Below are 27,007 nucleotides of genomic sequence, written 5' to 3'. Positions count from 1 at the left end.
TATAGAAAGCCTTAAAGACTCCATGAAAGAAAAAAAAAACCTGTTAAACCTAATAAATGAATTCAGTAAAGTTTCAGGATACAAAATCAACATAGAAAAATCAGAATCATTTCTATACACTAACAGCAAACTATTTGAGGATGTAATCCAGATAACCATCCTATTAGCAATGGTTACAAAAATATAAACCATCTAGGAATAAGTGTAGCCAAGAAGGTGAAAGATCTCAACACTGAAAACCATAAGACATTGATGAAAGAATTAGAATTAAATAAATAGATAACCCATGTTCATAAATTGGAAGAATTAATATTGTTAAAATGTTCATATTACTGAGAGTGATCTACAGATTCAATATAATTCCTACCAAAATTCCAATGAAATTTTTCACAGAAATAGCAAAACAATTTAAAAATTTTTATGGAACCACGAAAGATGTGAATAGCCAAAACAATCTTGAGTAAGAAGAACAAGGCCAGAGGCATCATGCTACCTGCTTCAAGTCATGTTACAAATCCATAGTGATCAAAACAGTGTGGTACTGGCATAAAAGCAGACACGTAGATCAATGGAATAGGATAGAGAGGCTAGAAATACACCCAAGAATTTACTTTCAGTTGATCTTAAAAAAAAAAAAATGCCAAGGAAACACAATGGGGACAGGACAATCTCAATAAACACTGTTGTCAAAACTGGATATCCACATGTTGAAAAATGGCATTGGATCCTTATTCACCCCGTATACAAAAATCAGCTCAAAATGGATCAGAGATTTAAACATAAGATTTGAATTTGAAAGCATAAAATGCCCACAAGAAAATACTGGAGAAAAGCTCCATAACATTGGTGTTGGGAATGATTTTTTGATTTTGGCCCCCCAAAGCACAGGCAACAAAAGCAAAAATGAACAAGTGGGACTTCATCAAATTATTGTTTCTCTATAGCAAAGGAAACAATCAACAAAATGAAAGGCATCTTACATAATGAGGGGAATTATTTGCAAGACATATCCAATTAGGGGTTAATATCCAAAAATATCAGTAACTCATACAACTCAATATCTAAAATAAAATAGAAGTACAGGTTGAGCATCCTTAATCCAAAATCCGAAATGCTCCAAAATCCGAAATGCTCCAAAATCTGAAACTTTTTGAGTGCTAACATGTTACTCAAAAGGAAATGCACTTTGCAGCATTTGGATTTTTGGTTTCAGATTTTTGGATTAGGGATGTTAAACCAGTTAAATCATGTAAATATTCCAAAATCTGAAAAATTTCAAAATCTGAGACACTTCTGGTCCAAAGCATTTTGTATAAGGGATACTCAACCTGTATTTACCTAGATGTAAATGATAACTGAAGATATTAGAATAGGTTATTATCTCAGTCCATTTTGTGCTGCTGTACAACAGAATACCTGAGACTGGGTAATTTATAAAAAACAGAAATTTATTCTCTCAAGAGTTCTGGAGTCTGGGAACTACGAGATCAAAGTGCCAGCAGGTTTGGTCTTTGGTTTAATGATGACGCCTAGCTGCTGTGTCCTCCAAAGAGGAGAAATCCTGTGTCTTCACACAACAGAAGATCAAAAGAGAGAATCCACTCTGGTAAGCTTTTTTTTTTTTTTTTTGGAGACATAATTTTACTCTTGTTGCCCAGGCTGGAGCACTGCAATCTCTGCCTCCTGGGTTTAAGTGATTCTCCTGCCTCAGCCTACTGAGTAGCTGGGCTTACAGGCATGCACCACTACACCCGACTAATTTTGTAGTTTTAGTAGACTCGGCGTTTCTCCATGTTGGTCAGGCTGGTCTCCAACTCCTGACCTCAGGTGATCTGCCCACCTCAGCCTGCCGAAGTACTGGGATTATAGGCATGAGCCACCCTGCCTGACCTTTGGTAAACTCTTTTTATAATGCCTTTAATCTATTTGTGAGGGCAGAGCCGTCATGACCTAAACACCTCCCATTAGGCCCCGCCTCCCAATACTGTTGTATTGGGGATTTAGTTTCAACCTGAGTTTTGGAAAGGACAAAAACATTCAAACCATACTAGTTATAAGTACTATTTTAGTTATAAAAGCCTGTGATTTCTTGAAAGTAAAGTTTGAAATATACTCTGTATCATTGATATCTTAAATATATTAATATCTATACATCTTGTTTTTCTTTGGTGTTCAAATGGTGATGTATACTTGAGGTAGCAACTTAAGGGTTTGAACCAGCTTATTAGCTTTGTCTAAATAAATGACCTATAAAACCATTTCCCATGCTGGCTGAGATACAGATGCTGGATTCTAATTGCAGGTGAAATAATTCTCTGATTGCTTCTATTAATACAACTTTTGTTACTGGAAGCATTTCAGGAGTTAAAACCAAGGACTAGTGGGCCGGGCGTGGTGGCTCACGCCTGTAATCCCAGCACTTTGGGAGGCCGAGGCGGGTGGATCATGAGGTCAAGAGATCGAGACCATCCTGGTCAACATGGTGAAATCCCGTCTTTACTAAAAATAAAAAAAATTAGCTGGGCACGGTGGCGCGTGCCTGTAATCCCAGCTACTCAGGAGGCTGAGGCAGGAGAATTGCCTGAACCCAGGAGGCGGTGAGCCGAGATCGCGCCATTGCACTCCAGCGTGGGTAACGAGCGAAACTCCGTCTCAAAAAAAAGAAAAAAACCCAAGGACTACTATAGTGATAAATGGAAGTGGTTAAATTGAGCTGGTAGCCATGATTGGTTGTACAGTTGACACTTGAATAACATGAGTTTGAACAGCACAGTTCCATTTCTGTGTAGATTTTTTTCAATAAAAGCTATACCAAGTGAATCTGCCTCTTTTGCCTCCCCTTTCATCTCCTCCACCTCTGCCACACCTGAGACAACTAGATGAGCCCCTCCTTTTCCCAGCCTACTCAGTGTGACTATAATGAGGATGAAGACCTTTATGATGATCCACTTCCATGTAATGAATAGTAAATACGTTTTTTTCTTCCTTCCGTTTTCTTTAGCTTACCTTATTGTAACAATATGGTATTTGATGCATATGGTATTTAATGCATTTAAACATACAACATATGTGTTAATTGACTTTATATTATTGGTAAGACTTCTGGTTAGCATTAGGCTATTAGTTAAGGTTTCAGGGAGTTAAAAGTTATGTGTGGACTTTTGAGTGAGAGGGAGATTGGTACCCCTAGTTCCTGCATTGTTCAAGGGTCAATGGTACTTGTAAATTCTTCCAAAGTCCTTCTTTTTATTCACAGACTGATTTTAGGTACTTATTGGTACCTAAATATATTAACATCTGGGCTATATCTTTGTATTTAGCAGATTAGGAGACATATCTACATGCATAGTTAATGAAAAGTCATTGAGTTCAAAATATAATTCATAATTTTTTTTTTCTTATTTTTTTATTGCATTTTAGGTTTTGGGGTACCTGTGCAGAGCATGCAATACAGTTGCATAGGTACACACATGGCAGTGTGTAATTTTTTTTTTGAAACAGAGTCTCACTCTGTCGCCCAGACTGGAGTGCAGTGGCGTGATTTTGGCTCACTGCAGCCTCTGCCTCCTAAATTCAAGCCATTCTTCTGTCTTAGCCTCCTGAGTATCTGGGACTACAGGCATGTGCCACCATGCTCAGCTAATTTTTGTGTTTTTAGTAGAGATGGAGTTTCACCTTGTTGTCCAGGATGGTCTCAATCTCATGACTTCATGATCCACCCATCTTGGCCTCTCAAAGTGCTGGGTTTACAGGCGTGAGCCACCATACCCAGCTTCATTTTATAATTTTTAATAATGATAATTAGAGGGGTGCTGGTAAATGTTTAACTAAAAGCTTATCTCTGAAGTAGCCCTGATTTGTGATAGTTGTCAGTGTTCTGTGGTGTAAATACTCCCACTGTGGCTCATTTCAAGCTACTAAAATAGTGTCACTGAATGCAAAGTTGAGAAAAAAGAGGTAGCACATCATTATATACCGTATCTATCAGTTAGACATAACCTCATTCGCACAGATAATAGTAAAATATAGTAATTAAGTAGTGATGGTTTTGAGTGCTAATTCTTTTTTAGTATAACTCATTTATGTTTATATAATTTAATTTCAATAATGACTATTTTAATAACTGCCTCATTAAAATCCTGAAAATTTAAAAATTGTATCTCATGGGCTAGTACAGGGGGCTCTAGTATACCATTAAATTCATAATTATGATTTATTGAGAATTATTGATGTCACTTATGCTACACTTTACACATATTTTTAAACTGAATTTTAATCCTTTCAACAATTCTATGAAGTAGGTGACACTGTCTCCATTTTACTAAATCAGATAATTAAATAATGTATCCAAGGGGACAACTAACACTGAATCCTGATTTAAAGTAGTGCTTCTCAAATTTTAGTTTGCATAGAATCACTTGAAGAGCTTGTTTTTAAAAAATACTGGGCCCACCTTCAGAAGTTCAGATTCAACAGATGTGGAGTGGGCTGTAAAATTGCATTGTCAAGACCTTCCCAGGTTATGCCACACTGGGGACAGCACCACCGTCAAGCAGAGGCTGACAAGCTTTTTCCATAAAGGATCAGATAATGAGTATTTTAGACTTTGTAGGCCATGAAGAGGAATCAAGGATATTACATATTAGGTTGGTGCATAAGTAATTGTGGTTTCAGACTGTGAATTTTAAATCATTATAACTAGGCTCAACCACATTTTTATTACTCAAAATAGGAACATTAAAATCAACGCAATTTTGCCAATGATAAATTTATTCCTGTAGTGTAAAAATCCATGCTTCGGTATTCAATGAACTATTGGAAAGCATTTTCTGTATCCTGCTGGTTGTGGAAGCATTTTCCCGGCTAAAAGTTGTTGAGGTGCTTGAAGAAGTGGTAGTGGGTTGGTGAGAGGTCAGGTGAATATAGCAGATGAGGCAAAACTTCATAGCCCAGTTCATTCAGCTTTTGAAGCATTGGTTGGTTGTGTGACATGTGGTCGGGTGTTATCATGTAGAAGAATTGGGCCCTTTCTGTAAGTGCATCTTATCAATTTGCTGAGCATGCTTCTCAGTTGTAATGGTTTCACCAGGATTCAGAAAGCTGTGGTGGATCAGACAAGCAGCAGACCACCAAACAGTGACCATGACCTTTTTTTGGGAGGCAAGTTTGGCTTTGGGAAGTGCTATGGAGCTTCTCCGTCCAGTTGTTGAATAAAATCTGTTTTTCAGTTGTCATATAAAATCCACTTTTTGTCACACGTCACAATCCGATCAATAAATAGTTCATCGTCTTTGCGAAGAATAAGAGAAGATAGCACTTCAAAACAATGCTTTTTTTCTGATTTTCACTCAGCTCATGAGGCACCCACTTATCAAGTATTTTCAACTTTCCGATTTGCTGCAAATGCTGAACTACCATAGAATGGTTGAGATTGAGTTCTTCAGCAACTTCTCATGTAGTTGTAAGAGGATCAGCTTCAATGATTGCTTTCATTTGGTCATTGTCGACTTCTGATGACCGGCCACTACACTTCTCATCTTCAAGGCTCTCATCTCCTTTGCAGAACTTCTTGAACCACCACTACACTGTACATTCATTAGCAGTTCTGAACCAAGTGTGTTGTTGATGTTGTGAGTTGTCTTCACTGCTTTACGACCCATTTTGAACTCAAATAAGAAAATCGCTCGTAAAGAGAGAAATACGCATTAAAATGATCTATAACATAATCATATTTATTTAAGAATGTGTTTATTCCAGTGTGAAACAGCAAATTTCAAAATTGCAAAAACCATAGTTATGTTTGCACCAGCCTAATGGAAAAGGGAAAAAATATATATGAGAGAACATAAATGTCCAGTATTTTTTTTTACTACATTTGAAATATGATAACATTAATTCAACACAATTTATTGTGATACAAAATGAAAAGACTGGATCTCTTTTTTTTTTTTAATTTTTTGTTTGTTTGCTTTGGAGTTCTTTTTTTTTTGGGATAATATTTTACTTATTAGGATTCAAAGTTATCCTGTTACCAGAATTTATTGTAGATGTTCATCTGTTAATGCAGACCTATAATGCAATTTTACAGATTCCATCTTTGAGGCATTATTTTCCCATACAAATAAGTACTGCCAATTGTATCTGATCTTAATGAGCATATTCATTGTATGGAAGGTACTAAGAGAATTCTCTCAATACAGCTGTAATTCTTGACAAAAAAAAATTTTTTTTTCAAGACTTTTCTTGGTATTTGCCATTTAGCATGCAATTACATTGCAGATTAACCATTTCCAATTTAAGGTTAGGTGGGAGCTCCTCAATTGCATCTTTAAATGGATTTTGAAATACAGAAATTTCCTTTGCACTCACAGTGAGGTCTGAAAAGCACTGCAGGAACTCTAGTTTGAGCTTGCAAACTAGAGCATTTGTGTATGGAGGTAGATCTTTTTGTTTTAACTTTTGACAGCGCAGGAAGTATATAAAGCCATTATTGCTTGTAACTGGAACAGTGTTGTCAAAATGACTTTATTGCAATATTTTCTCATACAAGCACTTCTTTGCCTTGACTTTTAAGTTAGATTCATTAGGAAACTGTCAAATTTGCAGCAGTTTTTAATTTCCAAAGCCATAGCAGTGATTGAAGACATTTTTTTGTTGTTCAGAAAATTTTATTTGTGCCCTTGAGCTCAAAAAAATCACAATAAAACTCTGTAACCACTAAACCATTGGTCTTCTGTATAATAAGGTGAGTCAGGATTTTGTTTCCATTTCTGATTAAAATTCACAGAACTTATGATGGTTAAATCTGTGAGAACAAATGAAGTTCACTGGTGACATTACTGGTTCAGTGATAGATAATAAATTAATGTTTTCCCTACTGGTTTAATGATACATTGTAAATTGTTTTCCCTATTGGTGAATAATAGAATGAAGTACCATAAGCTTAAGTACCTATGCGTTCATAAACTTTGTGAATTTGTTCAACTAAACCTTTTTCTGGTCTTCATTTATTTTTGTCACCATCGTTTGTAACACATCTTAACAGATTCCACTTCAGGTTATACTGAATTGGTGCTTTCTCAACTTGGGAATATTCTTGCTTATTATAATTTTATGGAGACTCATCATAGAGGCTCACTCTTAGTGATTTCAAGCTTGTAATTGACTTCTTGAGAAACAACTAAGCAGTGTCATTAATATCTGCCAACTTATCAAGAGCCAAAGACAAGGTCTACAAATCTTTTACCTTGGTTTTTAGTTGAGTGTTGATATTGCTCCTAGTGTCCTCCTCTCCAGTAGTTATTCTCACTGAAAGGTTATTCTTAAGCAAGTTTATTTTCTCTGGAAATATTGGTTGCTATAACCAAATGCAATTTAATTAACTCCCCATGGGTAACTGGATTTCCTTGCTTGGATAACAAATGAGACACCTGGAAATTTAATTTGTTTGCAGTTGTGAGTGAGTGTGTGGTGTTTGTCTGTGTCTGTGTGTTTGTGGAAATTCTGCTATGATGAGATATTTTGTTCTATATTTTTCTGATATCTCTGATGATTTCTTTCCTTGTCTTGGGAATGTGATGAGTGCTTAGTCTGGTAATATTGATGTATATTGTATAGTACAATGGTTTGCTATCTAACTCAATAACAAAACAATTCACATACTACTTTAAATGCCTTAAAAGCATGACATGCTTCTCTTATTTTGACATGATGATCAAATGTGGTATGACAGTATACCATGGTTCTTGAAGCACTTGACAAGTCATAACTGTCACTGCAATTTGTAGTGCATCCAGCAGCAGTATAAAGTGAATCATTCTGTCACAACCCCTCAACTCTGCTGTCGTAATGCAAACACAGCTATAGGCATGCACAAAGGAATGAGTTGTGTTCCAATAAAACTTTATTTATGGACACTGAAATTTAAATTTTACATAATTCGTATTTCCTGAAATATATTCTTTAATTTTATTCAACCATTTATAAAAGTAAAAGCCATTGTTTTCACATTACTTTGACTTTAACCATTACATAAAATTACATATGGGCTGTGGGCTCTATAAAAATTTTACATGGGTAGTGGGCTATAGTTTGCCAATTCGTGCTATAGAGTAATGCTGGGCTGTTTAACCTTTCCACAGGACTTTTTCTATGAATTCCCTAAGTGAATATATCACCATTCATCCATGTAACCGTTCCTAAAATCTGGAGTTGTTCTTTGAATATCATTGAGTTCCCTAAGTTTTAACAATTCTACTTCTTTGAATTAATCCTCCCTGCCTTTTTACTGTAAACATGTAAGTTTAGGCCCTTATTATCTCTTCTTGAGACTACACTACTTTTTTAACAGATGTTCTTTCCTCCGACATCCCTCTTATTCTTGATCAGTTTTTACATGCTGCTAGAATACTGTCTGAGTTCATTTGGGCTGCTGTAACAGAATACTATATATTGGGTGGCATATAAACAGCAGATTTTTTTTTTTTTCCTCACAGTTCTGGAGACTGGGAAGTTCAATATAAAGGTGCTGGCAGATTCAGTATCTGGTCAAGGCTCACTTCCTAGTTTATAGGTCATCTTCTCTCTGTAACCTCACATGGTAGAAGGAGTGAGGAAGCTCTCTGGAGGTTGTTTTAATAAGGGCACTAATTCCATTCACAGGGGCTCCACTTTCATGACCTAATTACCTCTCAAAGGCCCCACCTAATACCATCACCTTGGGGTTTGGATTTCAGCATGTAAATTTTGAGGGGAGATTCCATCTATAACAAGTACTCTTTCTAAAATATAAATCTGATTGTTTTACTCGTTAGACAATTTTGTCATGGTTTTCCATTACCTAGAGCAGGCTTCCCAAACTCAAATGAAACTGATTAAAGGAAGTTAAATGATGATTTTTTTTGACATACTTTTTTTTTCATATTGAATAGAAGAGAATTTTTTTATTTCCTTGAAGATTCCGGCTTTCTCTTATTTTTTTTTGAAGCATGTCTTTCTTTTTGTCTTTCATTTTCTTACTTTGAATAAAAAAGAACAGCTTAGAAATATATTTAGCTACTGTAACAAAGACAGGAATGAAAACATGATGAATGGCAGCTAACAGTGGACATCATTCTAGGGTTACAGAAGGAAATGCTGGGACTATGCAACGAGAGCATTTGCCCAAACTAAAAGAGGATTCCCTGCTCAACCTCAACAAGTTTTGCTCTAGGAATGTGGGCTCAAGGAAGCCAGATTTTTGACTTTTCAAAAGAAGTCAGAAACCAGATTTTTAAATCTGAAATCTTCAGATGGCTGGTTTTGGAAGTGGAAACATATTATGATAACTGGAACATTAAATAATATTATGATTCTTTCTATTTGGCTAGATTAGGGAACTGATAATAAGTAAGGTCAAGAGACAGGTCTGAGTTCGTGACTTTAGTTATGGGTGGTGTCAGGCCTAGAATGTTGATCTCTCAACTCCTGTGCTAGTGTTCTTTTTATTATAACAGGCTAGCTCCAATATATTACTGAAAAAAAAGCAAGCGCACACATACATACACACACACACATAAATGTGAATAAGCTAATATAAGGATTCATTCAAGTAAGTGAGTTAATGGAAAACTCTTGACTCTTTCTAACATTTCCACTAACAGAATCCAGAAACCTATTGCCTCATTCCTGTAGTACTGAGATACTAGACTTTCTGTTCCCCAGTCCTTTCTATATACTATGACCAGATAAATATTTTTAAAAGACACTATGTCAATTTTATTACTTTTTTATATAAGAATCTAATATTGATTCAGTTGCCTATCATATGAAGTCTAAATTCTGCTGAGCTTTCAAGACCCACAGAAATTTTCTACCTCTTATTTCTTATTATTCTCTGAAATATATCTTCCTTTAATATTTCACTGACCCCTATATTCTTTATCATAACACCAGTACATCTTTGATGCTGTTATTACTTTTTCTAGAATAGCCTGTTTTCTTCCCTCTTCTTAATTATTTTTCATACTCTAACTCATTAAGATGGCTCCTGGGTTCTTCTACTGACCTCTCATTTCTGTGGTACCTGCTACTTCTTAGATTTCAAATCTCATTTAGTGATATAGTTCTGTTCACTCAGTGTTTTATATTTCTTTTTGACATTCAGTAAATACTTGTTTGTAGATGTTACAAAGTCACTACAGATTTAGGTATGTTCCTACTCTTAACAACAGTATCCTACATTGATAATAGGAATATTTGTAATAGAGTTTGTCAGGCAGCAGCCTGTAGGCCACATATACCATGTACATGGATTTTGTTAAGGAAATTTTAGAAATTGGAATTAGCTGTCAACACTAAATATCAAAAAATTTCGGATGAAAATATGCTTTTTGGCCCAGTGGTGGCTCACACCTATAATCCCAGCACTTTGGGAGGCCAAGGCAGGAGTGTCACTTGAGGCCAGTAGTTCAAGACCAGAGTAGCCAACATGACTACTAAAAGTACAAAAATGAGCCTGTAGTCCAAGCTACTTGGGAGGCTGAGGCATGAGAATCACTAGAACCCAGGAGGTGGCGGTCACAGTGAGCTAAGATAGAGCCACTGCATTCCTGCCTGGGCAACAGAGCAAGGCTCTGTCTCAAAAAAAGTAAAAAATTTATGGTCCCTGAGGCTGCATTCCCATTAAAACATCATCTGTAGTTGTCCTATTATATAGGACACTCAATAAAATTTCACTCAATAAAACTGCTGTTTATCTGGTTCCTGGAGGTATCTGAATTGCTAAAGATTTAATTCTGTTCAAAATTAAATTGAATTCATTATTACTTTTTGAAAATTAATAAATTTATTTTCAAATTAAGAGGTTAATTGTGAAAATTTAATTGTACAAGTAGTCAAGAGCACAGTTAATTACTTATGATCTTTACAGTCAGTAATCGCGCTTAAACTGAATTTTTAATTAATCAGAATGATATTAGAAATCATAGAGATATGAGATAGATTTTCTGCTTGCCCATAAACTCTGTATAGCCTTTGGCAAGTTGCTTAAGCTCTTTTATATCCTCATTTCATATAGCATTGTCATTGATTAAGAACCACAAAATATATTCCAGATGAAGGAAGTGCAGGGCCTATTTTATAAGAAACTAATACAAATTTTAATATGTAAACTTTCAAGCTCAGTTACCTCATAAGGACTTCACTAACACAAACCAAGATCTGTTGGATTTTTTTTTCCTTATTTTTGGCCTTGTAGCATTAAATAATTCTAGGGAAAATGATGGTGTTGCATTTTAAAAAGTCATCGATAGTCTGAGGTCAGGAGTTTGAGACCAGCCTGACCAACATGGAGAAATCCTGTCTCTACTAAAAATACAAAATTAGCCAGGTGTGGTGACACATGTAATCCTAGCTACTCAGGAGGCTGAGGCAGGATAATTGCTTGAACCCTAGAAGTGGATGTTGCTGTGAGCTGAGATGGTGCCATTGCACTCCAGCCTGGGTAACAAGAGCAAAAACTACATCTTAAAAAAAAAAAGTCCTCATAATATAATAGGACCACTATATTGTTTCTAATGAATATTATTTTCTTATATCTTAGCATTTTCAAATATATATGAATTCTATAAAATTATTTAAAATAATTATATGCAAAAGAATTACATAAGTGATAATTTAAAATTTTTTAATTACATTTAATTTTTTAAATGATATAAAAAATTATATAAAACAATTGCAGATAACTAGTAAATTCTTCTAATTTGTGGGTGGGAATTTTTTTTCATAGGAAAAGAAATTAGAATTTGTACTTAAAAAAATTGGCTTCAGGCCGGGCGCGGTGGCTCAAGCCTGTAATCCCAGCACTTTGGGAGGCCGAGGCCGGTGGATCACAAGGTCAAGAGATCGAGACTATCTTGGTCAACATGGTGAAACCCCGTCTCTACTGAAAGTACAAAAAATTAGCTGGGCATGGTGGCGCGTGCCTGTAATCCCAGCTACTCAGGAGGCTGAGGCAGGAGAATTGCCTGAACCCAGGAGGCGGAGGTTGCCGTGAGCCGAGATCGCGCCATTGCACTCCAGCCTGGGTAACGAGCGAAACTCCATCTCAAAAAAAAAAAAAAAAAAAAATTGGCTTCAGAGCTGTGAGAAACACATACCATCAAAGATTTTTTTTAACAAGAAATTTGTCAGATTTTAAAAACAATTTTTGAACTCTTCTGAAATTTCCCATTTGAAGATTCTTCAAAGTGACTTCAACATAAAAAATGAAACTCATCATTACAAAATGCAAAACTTACATTGATGTAGTTATGTTTCAGAGAAATAAAAATGTTGATTTGTTTTTAATATAAGCTATATTTAGTCTTAAAAATATAGATAGGGCAAAGAAAAAATCGTGTGAGCTGATTAGGTTATTTTCCTTTTAGTTGCAGAAATGCATTTCTGGGGAGGGTGGTGTGGTATTAAGCTCCAAAAAAAAAACCTGTCCATTATGTCACATTTCTGGCTTTTATGTGGTATGTACAAATCACCATCAGTCAAATCAGAAACACGAGGATACCATATTAGGCATTATAAATGGTGACAAAGAGGTAGTGCAAGTAGTCACATTTTCTGCTTTTGAAATGCTTAAACTCTAACTAGTAGATAAAGAATGATAGAAAATGAATCATTTAAAAAAGGACATAATTTAGATTCCCAAGAGAAAACACAGGCCACTAAGAATTTAAATAAGAGGACATTATATTTACTTTTTCAGCACCTAGTACAGCTTCTTGGATATATATAAGTGCACATTACTTAAAATGATCTGGAACTTTTTTCTGGAATTTATTTATTCAGTTAAACACTTATTGAAAGCTAAAGTATGTATCCACCATTATACTACACTTGAGATACTATGGCAGACTGCTTCCTGGCACATTTCATTGTGTGTGTGTGTGTGTGTGTGTGTGTGTGTTTTAGTCACATATTCAGATACATAGACAGTTGTTACTTAGTACAACTAGCTAACATGCTTGGATTATAAATTCATTTTTGAAGAATTTACATATATATAAAGAAAGGTACAGACTGTCCTTTGCACAGTTCTGATTAGCACAATATCTGTGTAACTTTCATTTAACTGAGCAAAGTTCAACTGCCTATAACAGAAGGAAGAGCCTGGTCTTGTAGACACACACATATCTGGATTTATCCCAACTTTGGCACTTATTCTGGGCAAGTTATTCAGCTTCTGAATTCAGCTTTCTCATCTGTTGCAATTAGATAATAATAATATCTATTTTGCAAAGGAGTTGGAAATATTGTATAAAGTGATATCCATATAATTCTTTTGTTTTGAGATGGAGTCTCACTCTGTCACCCACGCTGGAGTACAATGGCATAATCTTGGCTCACAGCAGCCTCTGCCTCCCAAGTTGAAGTGATTGACCCACCTCAGCCTCCCAGGTAGCTGGGATTACAGGCACCTGCCATCATGCCCAGCTAATTTTGGTACTTCTGTGAAGATGGGGTTTCACCATGTTGGCCAGACTTGTCTTGAACTCCTGACCTCAGGTGATCCTACCAGTTCGGCCTCCTGAAGTGCTAGGATTACAGGCCTGAGCCACCATGCCTGGTCAATATCCATATAATTTTTAAAAATAATGTTATCTGTAGGTTTTTTTCCCCTTAACTTTTATTTTAGATCCAGAGGGCACATATGCAGGTTTATTACCGGGGTAAATTGCATGATGCTGAGGTTTGGGGTACAAATGGTCCCATCACCCAGGTATGGAACATATTAAATAGTACACAATAGTTTTTCAACCCCATCTAATTTTAAATTTCCATTTCCAAAGCTAAAAATATGATTATTTTTAGAAAACTTTATCTTGTATTTAGAGCTAAAACCAATCAAATAATATAATGCTATTTATTGTACTATTTTAACCAAACCATGTTGTGAATATTAAGTTATGGTAGCCAGTTATATTTTCTGAAGATGATCACAACAATATCTCTTACCTCACATATTTTTTTAGAACTTGCTACCACCCATTAAGAGTTGGGGTCTAGTTCTCCTGTTGAATCTGAGCACACTTATATAACCAGTAGAATGCAGCAGAAGGGATGCTGTGGGACTTTCCTAGCTTAGGTCGTCAAAGGCAGTGCTGCTTCCACTCTGATTGTTGGAATACCAGCCTGCTTGGAGCTCTGAGAAGTCCAGGTACCTGGAGGCTGCTATGTTGTTAGGAAGTTAAGCCTGTAGAAAGGTCCCAAGTCTCAGATATCAGATTTCAGGTCAAAAATCCTAGTCTTTCCTTTCATGCCAGTCACCAGCCATATCAGATGAACTGTTGGATGATTCAGATGATGCCGGTTTCAGCCATAGAGTTACTCCCTGTTACCCCTAGCCTTTGAGACTCTGCATCAAGGCCCTACATTTTGTGAAGTAGAGACAAGCCATCTTCAATGTGTCCTTTGTGAATTCCTGGTTCAGACTTTATGAGCATAATAAAATGGCTTTTGTTGTATGTCAGTAAATTTGGGGTGATTTGTTATATAAAAACAGTAACTGAAACAGTTATAAAACTTAAATGATACATTTTCTCAGTGAGAGATAGATTGTTACTGAAATTCATCAAAGTAGGAACTACCTACTGAATAAATGTTTACTGAGTTTTTCTTTAATTTCAAATAGGGATAGCCTAAAAAGAAGTTTGCCTAGAGAAATTTGGTTTCTTTACATGTTCTTTATTCTGACATTGTCTTGAAGAAATATTGACTGTTTAGCAGCCAGGAAAGAAATATGTATGTTTAATGAATGCTGTGGGTTTTAACATAGCTTCATGATAAATTTTACCATTTTGTTGAATGAAAAATGTCAGTTACTACTTTTGAATTAATAAGGATAATTTCCACAAAAAATTTAGTATTTGTATTAAATAGGAGCCTAACAAAACTTTGTAGGAACAAAGGAATATCTGTACTGATCTCTCCAACTGAAAATTGTTATCCCTGATACTAATTTTAATGTAAATGTATAATAATAGCATTATTGCTAATATATTTGGCAGTTGTTTTGAGTCATACCTTTCTTGTCACTTCTTAGAAGACAGTGGACTTTCTAGGTTGATCACTATTGAATAAAATGATAACTGTCAAAATTACCAAGGGATTTCTGTTACATAGTACATATTATGATTTCCTAAAATAATATAGTAATTATAATAATGGGCATTTTTTATTAAGATTATTGCTATAGCTGGGCATGGTGGGCTCATGCCTGTAATTCTAGCATGTTGGGAAGCTGAAGTGGGAGGATGGCTTGAGCTAAGGAGGTCGAGGCCAGCCTGGGTACCATAGAAAGACTCTGTGTCTCCGAAAAAATATTATCAACTGGGCAGCGTAGTCAGCACTATGCCCCAGCTATCCAGGTTGCTGAAGTGGGAGGATTGCTTAAGCCTAGGAGGTTGAGGCTACAGTGAGCTATTATTGTGCCTCTGCACTCCAGCCTGGGTGGCAGAGTGAGACCCTGTCTCAAAAAAAAAAAAAAGATAAAAAGAAAAACAGATTATTGCTGTGAGTGCCAGGATCCAAAGCATTATGGACCTATCACATACAGACACAGTGTATGTGAGGTCTGTGTGTAGAGCCTAATCACATACAGACATAATTCTTGAACTGTATGGGAAAAGGCCTTGAGGCATTGTGTGAAATAAAATTTTACAAGTTGTAGTTTGCTCTTATTTATTATGGTTTAATATTGTAGTTGTGAAGATCATCCATCAGACTCTTGACCTTCTAATCAAACATGAAAAGTAAGACTAGAGTGTTTCTAGTTCAGACTAAAATAGACTTTTAACTCCATTTAAGAATGAATGAAAGTGACTGGTCAGAAAATTTCTATTACATTTCTAAAATAATTAGAGAAGATAACTTAGAGTGAAATGAAGTCATTGTTTTTATATGGCCCATTTTAATAAAAAATATTTCTTGATCAGGGCAGTTTATGCCATAATTTCTAATAAAACATGCAAGTGCAAGTAACTCAAAAGTAATGTAGGTTTTCAGAATTTACTAAATTTTCACTATAGTGAGTAGCGTGAGTATCCTAGAAGAATTTCCTGTCCTAGAGGAATTTTCAATTTAATAGTAGAATTACAAACAGGGTTTTATTTACCTGGAACTATAAAACTAGCAAAGTGAAAAATGCAGAAGAAAATACAACTATATAAAATTCTGCAAAAATAATCCCATAAATAGATTGCAAGCTTGCTGATGAAGTTAAGTTCTGGGATTTAACCACTGGGTATAGAGTTTAAACTGCTTGAACCACGTAGGACCGGCTGATTACATTCATATAAGCCCTTACATTTTATGAAATCTTAACTCTTGTAAAGTAAGGTAGGTAAGTGATATGCGATTATAATTAATTTGTAATTAATTATAATTAACCTGGAATGAAAGAGGTGTATCTAGTGGATAGATGTGTGAGTAACTGGTGAATAGGCACAGAATTTCAATGTCATTGCAACCTGGAGAGCCATCCTAGAAGCAAGGGCCATGTGTATGAATAGGTGTGTAAACGTAACAAATTAATTAAGGTAGAAGTTAGGTGTGTAACATTTTTGAAATTTAGATTGGAATTTTCCTTAAATAGAATAGTTTTTAACTCTTGTTTCTTTTTAAATATTAGAAATATTAAGTATCTAAATATTAGAAAAATCCAAGTACGGCCTGAATTGCCTTTGAAATGTTGCACACATGCACCTTGAACAGTTGCTTTTTTGCTCAGATATTTCTTTTTCAGATCATGCATATATAATGTATATTCACGAAACATTTTAGTATTTACGTACATTCCTGTTAGATCTTGCCTCTATGGAACTTAATCGTGGAAACTAATTTAACAAAGTTGCCCATTCACATTAGCTTCATATTCTTTTTAATTTTCAATTTTTTGGGGGGACCAAGTAATAATTATGAAGGTAGTGATAAATGATTAAACTTTAAATACTTTTTCTAAGCTCCCAGTTTTCTTATGTTTTTCTTTCTTGTTTATATTTTAACAGCAAGCATCTATAGTATCAGTAGCAATGAAGAGAGCCATGGTTTTTTTTTTCATATTGTTAGAAGTCAGTGAAATGGGGAATAACTGGAGAATTAGATTACAATACAGTAGTCCTCCTTTACAGGGATCAAGAGACATGATTTTTATACTTAAACTTTTTTAGCTTGCTAAGAAATAATTTTAATGATGATTGATTATGTGATAATTATACAAGGTAGCTCTTTTACTGTAGATATGTCACCTACACATGAAAACAGGACAACTTATTTAAATCTCAGGAATGACAAAATTCTAAAATATGTTGAAATAAATTTAACAATAAAGAAATGATGTAAAAATAGAAAATTTCATGTTTGTCAGGTATAAACAAAATATGAGAGCCTAGAAAAGGAAGGTTACTCTGACTGCAGAAATACAGAAGACTTCATGTAAGACTTGGCATATTAGTTGACTTTGCCAAGTAAGTAGCCATGCTATATGTGGAAAATGCACAGAAAGGAATTTTAGATAAGAATTTAATTCTCAGAATTGTAAAAATGAAAGTGTGCTTGGGAAAAAACATAGTGGGACTGACACACATGATGTTGTGTGAGAAAGTAATGGGAGATGAGGGTATAATGAGTTGTAAAAGTTTCTGACTGGTTTAGGACCAGCTCTGTAAACAAAAGAAAAGTAGGAAACTGAAATACAGCACAGTAAAACAGAAAATATTATAATTTTTAAACAGACCTTTCGACTTGACAGGCTAACGGAAACTATTATTCCTACTTTGTTAGATAAGCCTTTAAAAATAGCTTCTTCAGTCAGATACTAAGCTGTTTAGATAAGTCAAACATAATATTCATGAGAGTTTGCTATTATTTCCAGTTGCTAAGTCAGGTGCCCCAAATTGACTTAATGCCATTCATTTTGAGATAAACTTGAAATTCTTCCATTCATGCATTGGCTGTATTCTAGGTACTTGAAAACCACATTAGCGTAGACATAATTTTTTTTTTTTTTAGATTTGATGTGGATAATGATGCTAGTAAAGCTTTGTTACTAGGTAGGTGAAAATTATAGATTTAGAAAAAATTGAGTGACATTTGAAGGGAGGTAAAATGTCTTGAACTTTTTTTTTGTATTTTTTTTTTAAATTTTTTAATTGCATTTTAGGTTTTGGGGTACATGAGCAGAACATGCAAGACAGTTGCGTAGGTACACACATGGCAGTGTGTTTTGCTTCCTTTCTCCCCTTCACCCACATTTGGCATTTCTCCCCAGGCTATCCCTCCCCACCTGTTTTGAACTTTTACAAGCACATTTAGTAGTTCTTATCATGTGCTTGTCTCCTGTTGGAGTTCTTATCATGTGCTTGTCTCCTGTCGGTTTTATCATCAACAGTGGTATAATTGTCCAAAGATAACAAACACATATCTATCTATATACCCACGCATTACTTACTAGCATATATAAAGTGATAGAATTGATTAACATTTAAAAATATGATGTTTTAGATCCAATAACCTTAAAAATAAAGCTACCATTTCTGAATAATATTGTGAGGAAGATAAACTGAAAAAATGCCACCACAAATAACATGAAGAATTTCATAACTTCCTAGTTTAACATGACACTGTCTTGAGATTGGTTCTTTGGGACAATCCTTTCTTCACATTCAAGTATATTCTTTGATGATGATGATGATTTTAAGTTCTTTTAAGTGAAATTATCTGAACATTAAAACAGCATCACTCTTCTCATTAGTTTTTCTTAGATTGATGCTAAGAAAAGAGGAACTGATAGCTAAAAATTTAGGTCTTATTAAAACTCTTCCATTACATTAAGTACTTATAGACCAGTAAATAATTTGTTTCTGGTTTATAGAAGAGAGATTGGAGCATAAAGAGCCTCTGGTACCTAAATGAAAATAAAAAAAGGCTTGGCAAAATTTGAAAGTTTTAATGGGAAAGTATAGATGTTTGTATGTTTTTAACAGGGACTTTCGAGAAATGCTAGGAATGACAGCTGTTCAGAGTTACCAGAAGTTGCATCAGGTTTTATCCAAATGTAACAAGTCCTAAAATGTGGCAATTCTTTATATTGATAGGGAGATAAAGCAAGGGTCTGTCAAGCTGGATAAAGAAGGAAGGACAGAAGGAAAGAGCATACTATCCTAATATTCTGAAGGGCATGTATAGAGAAGGAAGATCTATTGAAGAAGACCGAAAACAAGTGTTCAGACTGATGTTTCTAAGTTAAGAGGTGTTTCAGAAATGTAAAAACAGTCTATTGCTACAGAGATATCACAAAGGAGGATTGAGAAAAATTCATTGGCTTCATCAAGATACCATTTAAGACTTCTGACAGAGTAATTTTGATAAGCTTTTAGTGAACTTGGTTAGATCAGGTTTTAAGGAGTGATTAAGTGTGTAGGAAGTGGGAAACTCAGAATTAATGAGCAAGTAAACTTTGCTTTAACCCTTTGAAGATGTCACATATTCTTTCACTAGACAAGCTAGACCATATGTTGATGTACAGGAAAGAAGTGGTTTTAAGAAAAAAATTTATTTGTTAATATTCCTCCATTTCTGTCTCTACTTCCTGCCTCATTACAAGCCAGAAGCTGACACATTTTCAGTAGAACAATTTCAATGTTTTTAAGGAAATATAAAATACAGATCTCTGGATTTACACAGAAAGTAATTTGCATGCTAAGGATTTACTACTGAAATTTACTGTCATGGTTTGAAGGAGTGCAAAAATAATGTCCTCTGTTTCTTACCCAAGTTTAGAACCACTGGAGGTAAAAGCAGATGAGTTGTCTGCTAGAATTTAAAATATCTGCTTAAAATCTATGAAGTCTAGAGTTAAGGCCTCTATTTGTATAGCCACAATGGGATTACGAATATTTTATTACTCAATTATTCATATTTACTCATTTTGTTACTGGTACACCCGGACAGCCACAGGTGTGGAAGAACAGAAAATTCTTGTCCCTTCCTTAAGAACAGGAATGCAGAAGGGCTGAGCCATACATGTCCAGTAGTCCTTCTCAGCCTTATTCAGATAAATCTTTCCTCTTCTGGAGAATGGAAACATTCTTGGATATTGTTTCAGCTTCTGCAGGAAAACTAACCTTTAAGGAACTACCAGGTGTCCAGTTTTAGCATATCAATGAATATCCACAATATCTGAAAAGGCTATATATATATTGTATATATTTTTTCCGGCTATATATATTGTATATATTGAGACTAAGTTTTTTTCATCTCTTCAAACCAAAACAGCACATTAACCAAGATTGAATACAGAAGTAGATACAAGAGTCCAGTTATCTTCTGTTGAACCACGTTATAAAGATTCCTTTTTTTTTTTTTCCAAAGAGACAAGTTATTGCTCTGATGCCCAGGCTGGAGTGCAGTGGAGCAATCCTAGCTCACTGTAGCCTGAAACTTTTTAGACTTAAGTGATTCTCCCACCACAGCCTCCCAAGTAGTTGGGAATACAGGCACATGCCACCATATGCAGTTAATTTTTTTTTTATTTTTCATGGAGTCGAGGACTCCCTTTGTTCCCCAGGCTGGTATCAAACTTCTGGCCTCAAGTGATCCTTCTACCATTGCCTCCCAAAGTGATAGGATTACAGGCATGAGCCGCCAGGCCTGGATGAGATTTCTAAAAATTTAAAACAGTGCCATTCTTCTTACTAAATTTTTTTGTTTGGAAATAATAGTTTTTTTCATTAAAATGCTAATTATGTTAATATGCAATAGGTTTATAACTGTTACATTTAAATAAATTACTAAATAAATGGAAAAAAGTCTCAGTTTTGATTCTTTTAATATGTTAAATGTCTATAGGAATAATATAAATGAAAGCTCTTTGGGATTCTCAATAACTTTTAATAGTGTAAAGAGGTTTTAAGAATCTGTGGTCTAGAGGAATTCACATATAATTTAGAAAGAAAGCAAGGCTTTATATAATCCAAAATATGCATATTAGGACTTAAAGCAGTACTTCAATGTGAAGTATTTTTCAAATGACAGTATTAAGGTAAGTTTTATAGTTATCATGCTTTGTATTATTTGGAATCATATTATTTTGGAATTTTTCTAAACCATCATTTTTTATTTTATGTCTTTAATGTACAACAGAGGAAGTCAACAATGAAATAAATATTTGCAAAACTGTATTTTTTTGTGAACATTTAATTTTTCTAAACCATAGTTGCTTTCCTGAACAAGCTCGATACATTATAGGAATATGGAAAAAAGATGTTCTTTGATAATCTTTGGAATATTCCTGATATCTTACATGTAACAGAATATTTCATATCTGAGTTAAGTGAACAAAGTATATTTAAAAATGTTTTAATAATACAGTCTAATGCCATTTTGGAATGTATGTAGAGGTTTATTTGCTATTATATAAAGCTCTTCTGTTTATTCTTTTATCATGTAACATATGGTGGTCAAAATGTTGGTGAGTTTCTGATTCTTCTTTTTTTTTCTTTAAGCAGATAATCTCAGTGATACCTTAAAGAAGCTGAAGATAACAGCTGTTGACAGGACTGAGGATAGTTTAGAAGGATGCTTGGATTGTTTGCTTCAAGCCCTGGCTCAAAATAGTAAGTTTCATTATGTTTACTCAAATTCCAAACGAGAAAATCAAATCAGTAGTCATTCAGAAACTGGCGTGTAGTTAAGCACATAACTTTGTATTCATATAACTTGAATTCTTTTGAATCATATCCCTGAATACTGAGATTGTTTTACATGTTCCACCCTCCTACCCCTCCTACCCACCTCCACGCCCCCCCCCCCCCCCGCCCAGGATCCTCAAAGCCAAATTGATTGGCAAAGAAAGGAGGAATTGATGGGTGGTGATGACATTAATACCAGTCCCAGAGAGAGGCCGTTGTTTGTTTCTAACAGTAAAGCTTCATAGTTATTTTTCTTAACACCTACATTTGTGCTTTAAAAATAGACTGTTTTATATGTAGGGAGAGTGGGGAAGGAGAGAGAAGAGAAACAGAGGGGAGCTTAAAACACTTAACATTTTTTTCAGATACTATCATATTTTAAAATAATTGTACTTTAAAATAATATGTATGCCTAGATTTGGAAAGAACCATTAGTAGTCATCAAAAGTCTTTTGAAGTTGAGGTAAGATTCACCTTTGATGTGGTAAATAATGCTAGAGATAGAAACTGCACAATTCTTCTTTGACATGTTGTATTGCATTTTATTTATCATATTTCTATTCACTAATTTCTGTATTATCACCATTAATAGATTGGTACAGAGTGATTTTCATTAGTTATCTTAATTGTGCTTGGTTGTGCTATGGTTTGTTCTATACTTGTTTTTAATTATGCTGTTGTCCTATCCTGAGACTAATTATGTAGCTAACAAAGAATCGAGGGGCAAGTGTATATTGTTACGGTTTTATTAATTGTAGGGTTTCAACACTTGTTGATGTATGTGTTTTTTAATTTTTAGTAAATCTTGACTAGAAAAATCTAAAATGATTGCAATGCTCTTCATCAAAAAAGCACATTTTAGAGCCAGCTTTTAAAATTATTTTTCAGTAATTATTTTGAGATTATAACTCTGTCAACCTGTTTAATCTTGGAGATAACAGAGAAGGGATTTGAGACAAGGAGTTTAACCAGAGCATCTGGATAAGGCTCCAAATGGTGAAGAAAACGGACAGGAAAGGAGAGCGTCAAAGACTGCTATCCATTTTAGTATACACATGTAGCTATTTAGATTTAATACAAGTAAATAAAATTTAAAGGTAAGTTCCTTAGTCTCACTTCTCAGTAGCTATATTTGGCAGATGACCACCCTCTTGGGGATCACAGATATAAAATATTCCCATGATCATAGAAAATTCTTATGGATAGCACTAGTCTAGAAACTAGAAAGAACCACACAACGACCTGATTTTTTTTTTTTTTTACATGTGGCAGAATGGGCAGCTTTCCACAGTAACATAATTAGCCTAAGTAAATTAAGTATCTCAGGTATTTTTTTTTGAACAGTTGTTTTATGATAACCTTTGTCTGGTTTTGGTGACCCTCTTTTTTCTCTGTTAGAAAACTGTAAACTTTTAAATAGACCATTTGTTTTAGAAACTGAAGAACGTGTGAAGGGTCATATTCTTGGTCATCTGTAGAAGGTTGCCCATTGTCTCCTGGAAAGACTGGAAGACACAGAGATGAAGTTGAAGGGAAATGAAGAAGAAAGGGAGCAAAAGTTTATAGCTTTTTAAAGAACATATTCAAAAAATATTGACAAGTTCATAATTAGTAGATTACATTTCAGCCCCATTGTGAGCTTATTCAGTATACCTTTTGTTGAAAATGATCTTGAAATTGTATATCACAAAAATGTTAAGGCCATGTAACCACAAGTTGTTAAAACAATAAACTCTCACAAATTTAACTAATGACAACCCAGGAAGGGAACAAAAGGAATGTCTTGTTAACAATCTGAAACAAAATTTATAAATGTCCTCATGCCTAAGACTGCTAACAAAAAAGAATTTGACATTGGAAGAAGGAGTTCATGCAGATGTCCAGTCTTTGATTTGGTAGTTATATCTGTCATTGGGTTACTTACTGTATGTGTAGCACTGGGCTGGGGATTATAGCCACTGTCTAGTCTTTCCTATAGCCCTATGAGATAGGTGTTATTATCACCATTTAAAGGATGAGGTAACAGATTAATAAGCTTATTTGTCTGTTGCTCTGGAAGAAGCCAGAGTTTGGATTTGAACTCTTAGTTTACAAAATAAAAAATTATAATCTGAGTAAAGTGAAGCTTTTTGTTGAGTCTATATAATGTGAAACTGTTCCAAGAAGCTAGATTTTAATATTTTCTTAAATGTTTGCTTTTTTAAAAAAAGTTTCAAATTTTTATTAAAGTGGATAAGCCTGTTTTTCTTGAACTATAAAGTGATATATGTATTTTATAGACATTTATTGATACACTTTATAAAGTGAGAATATGGCTTTTTAACAAGAAAAACTAAAATATATTAGTAAGATGTTAATTTTCTACAATTCTTCTTTGAATAAGGTGATTGAGGCATTGCTCCTTCTGTCCTAAATGTAAAATTATAAAACATTTAACTTAGAAGAATCTGTACTTGCTTTTAAAAAAAAAACAAAAAACAAAACAGAGAGCTTCAGGTTTCATAATTCTTCCTTAGTGTCAGGTGTTTTAACTAAAAATAATCACTGTTCGCACCTGAGCAGGAAAGAAAGATTTCTCCATTCTATACAAATATAAGATGGTAATGTATATAATGGAAATATAAACAAAATTTTATTTTGCATTCTACTGCCCTGTTACTGGAAAGATTATTTCTGAAAGGAACAAAATAATAATGCTTTTGAAACTTTTATACTGTGTGAATTTAGTGCATTTGAATTGCATATTATAAATGACTGTAATCTGAAATTAGAATTTTTACTTTGATGTATGGCTTTAGAGTGGTTTTCTTTTTTTACCATTGGCAATATTTCTCTCTGTAACGTTTATAGTATATGTGTCTATCTTAAGAGACAAGAAGATTTGAATACTTACTAGATTTTATGAAAACATTTTGTTTAAGCAAGCATTTTGTGTAAATCTTTGATCTAAATTAATATAAAGTCATTCATTCACTCATATAAATACATCAGATCTCAGTTTTAAAATATTTTTAGTAAATGTGTGAAGGATACCAGCCAAGAAATCAGCTTCTGTTTATTTTGGTCTCTTTTGATTCAGATTATAGTTAGAATATTCTCAGTAAATGCTTATTTAGTTGTAGTATGGTTACTCTTTTATGCTTATTTGGAAATGTAAAACAATAGGCCACCTATTTTCATCCCTAACCATTAAGACAGGAATTGTCTTTGGAGAATATGGCATCTAAATCACCTTGCAAGAGAAACTATTAGTTTAAATTAAAGGCCCAAAGACAAGAAAAATTAACATTCTATTTGTAATAAAAATTCTATTCATTTTATTCCATTCTTAGGATGAAGACCATTTTATGTCGCTGGGTGTACCATAAAGTGATGCCATACAGCTTTAAACTCTCCTCCTGAAGATTTTTCTTCCTTTGTCTTACTCTCTTTCTCTCGCTCTCTCTTTTTTTTTTTAATATATTTAGCTTAGTTTCTTGCTTGATGGCGATTCCCATTTCATATGACAGTCACGTATTGTTTATTTTTTATAGAACAACTCTGTGAGATACTGTGTGTTTACTTGTCTTTAAAGAAAAAAAGCATTTAATTTCTATTTCCACATCTCTAACCTTCTATCATAATATTCAGTCACATGATGAATTCTTTATTTTCTACCCCTAAGGAATTTGCTAGCTCTTGTTCTTTATTTCATTTGTTGTATTGATTTTTGGCTCCCTTCAACAATCCTAAGCATACGTAATTATAAGCACACTTCATTTTATTGCACTTTAGTTTTTGCACATCGCAAATACTGTATTTTTACATATTGAATTTTTATGGCAACCTTGAGTTGAACAAGTCTTTTGGTGCCATTTTTCCAACAGCATGTGCTTTGTGTCTTTGTGTCACATTTTGATAATTCTTGTAGTGTTTCAGACATTATTATTATATCTACTGCAGTAATCTGTGATCAGTGATCTTTGATGTTACTATTGTGATTGTTTTGGGGTGCCATGAACCATGCCCATATATGATGGTGAACTTAATTGATAAATACTGTGTCTGACTGCCCCACCAACTAGGTATGCTGCACCCCTTACACCCTGTCTCTATTCCTCTCCTCAGGCCTCCCTGTTCCCTAGGGCACAATGTTTAATTAAGGCCAACTAATAATCTAACAGTGGCCTGTAAGTATTCTAGTGAAAGGAAGAGTCATATCTCTCTCACTTTATATCACAAGCTAGAAATGATGAAGCTTTCTGAGGAAGGCATGACAAAAGCAGAGGCAGGTTGAAAGCAAAGATAGGCCAAAAGCTAGGCTTCTTGAGCCAGTTAGCCAAGTTGTGAATGCACAGGAAAAGTTCTTGAAGGAAATTAAAAGTGCTTCTCCAGTGAACACATGAATGATAAGAAAGCAAAACAGCCTTATTGCTGATAGGAAGAAAGTTTATCATACTGATTGACTCTTTTGTGAAAAGAAGAGTCAATCAGTATGATAAACTTTATCTTATTTTAAAAAGTTGACATAGGCACCCTAACCTTCAGCAACCAGCACCCTGATTAGGTGGTGGTTAGCCAGCAACCTTCAGCATTGAGGAAAGACCTTCCAGCAGCAAAAAGATTATGACTTACTGAAGGGTCAGATAATCTCTAGCATTTTTTAGCAATAAAATATTTTAAAGCAAGCTATATACATTGTTCCTTTAGACATAATGCTATGACAAACAATAGACTACAGTATAGTGTAAACATAACCTTTTTTTTTTTTTTCTGGAGACAGAGCCTTGTTCTGTCACCCAGGCTGGAGTGTAGTGGCAAGATCTCGGCTCACTGCAACCTCCGCCTCCCATATTCAAATAATTCTTCTGCCTCGGCAACCCAAGTAGCTGGTATTATAGACAGCTGCCACTACACCCGGCTAATTTTTTGTAGTTTTAGTAGAGACAGGGTTTCCCCATGTTGGCCAGGCTGGTCTTGAACTCTTGACCTCAGGTAATCCACCTGCCTTGGCCTCCCAAAGTGCTAGCATTACAGGTGTGAGCTACCACACCCAGCCTGTAAACATAACTTTTATATCTACTGAGAAACAAACAAAAAAAGGTGTGATTTGTTTTATAGTTATATTCACTGTATTGAAGTGATTTAGAACCAACTTGCAATATCTCAGAGGTATGCTTTTATGTATACAAGGTGCTAATCTAGATTACTCCATGAGTCTTCTCTAACAGTAAACATTTTTGTTGTCATTTCCTTTATGCATTTACTATTTTTGAACAGACTCACTATCAGGTAGCAAAGTTACT

General features: G+C 34.5%; 1 protein-coding gene across 11 annotated transcripts in view; it reads left to right on the top strand.

The window, feature by feature from the left end:
• Positions 1-27,007, top strand: part of RAP1GDS1 (Rap1 GTPase-GDP dissociation stimulator 1) — a 210,267-nt gene that overhangs the window by 7,219 nt on the left and 176,041 nt on the right. For 6 of the 11 annotated variants that reach the window (XM_078366782.1, XM_008992945.5, XM_035293279.3 and 3 more), the window contains exon 2: positions 21,540-21,647. In XM_078366782.1, coding sequence (XP_078222908.1) covers positions 21,540-21,647 — 108 coding nt within the window. Of the gene's footprint in view, positions 1-21,536; positions 21,648-27,007 lie in introns of all 11 variants that reach the window. The other 5 variants (XM_035293283.3, XM_002745575.6, XM_008992944.5 and 2 more) reach the window with 1 other exon arrangement.

Source organism: Callithrix jacchus, chromosome 3 (genome assembly GCF_049354715.1).
Source record: "Callithrix jacchus isolate 240 chromosome 3, calJac240_pri, whole genome shotgun sequence".
NCBI classification, from domain to species: domain Eukaryota; kingdom Metazoa; phylum Chordata; class Mammalia; order Primates; family Cebidae; genus Callithrix; species Callithrix jacchus.
Note: the sequence above shows the minus strand (reverse complement) of the source record. Positions and strands in the feature narration are given on the sequence as shown.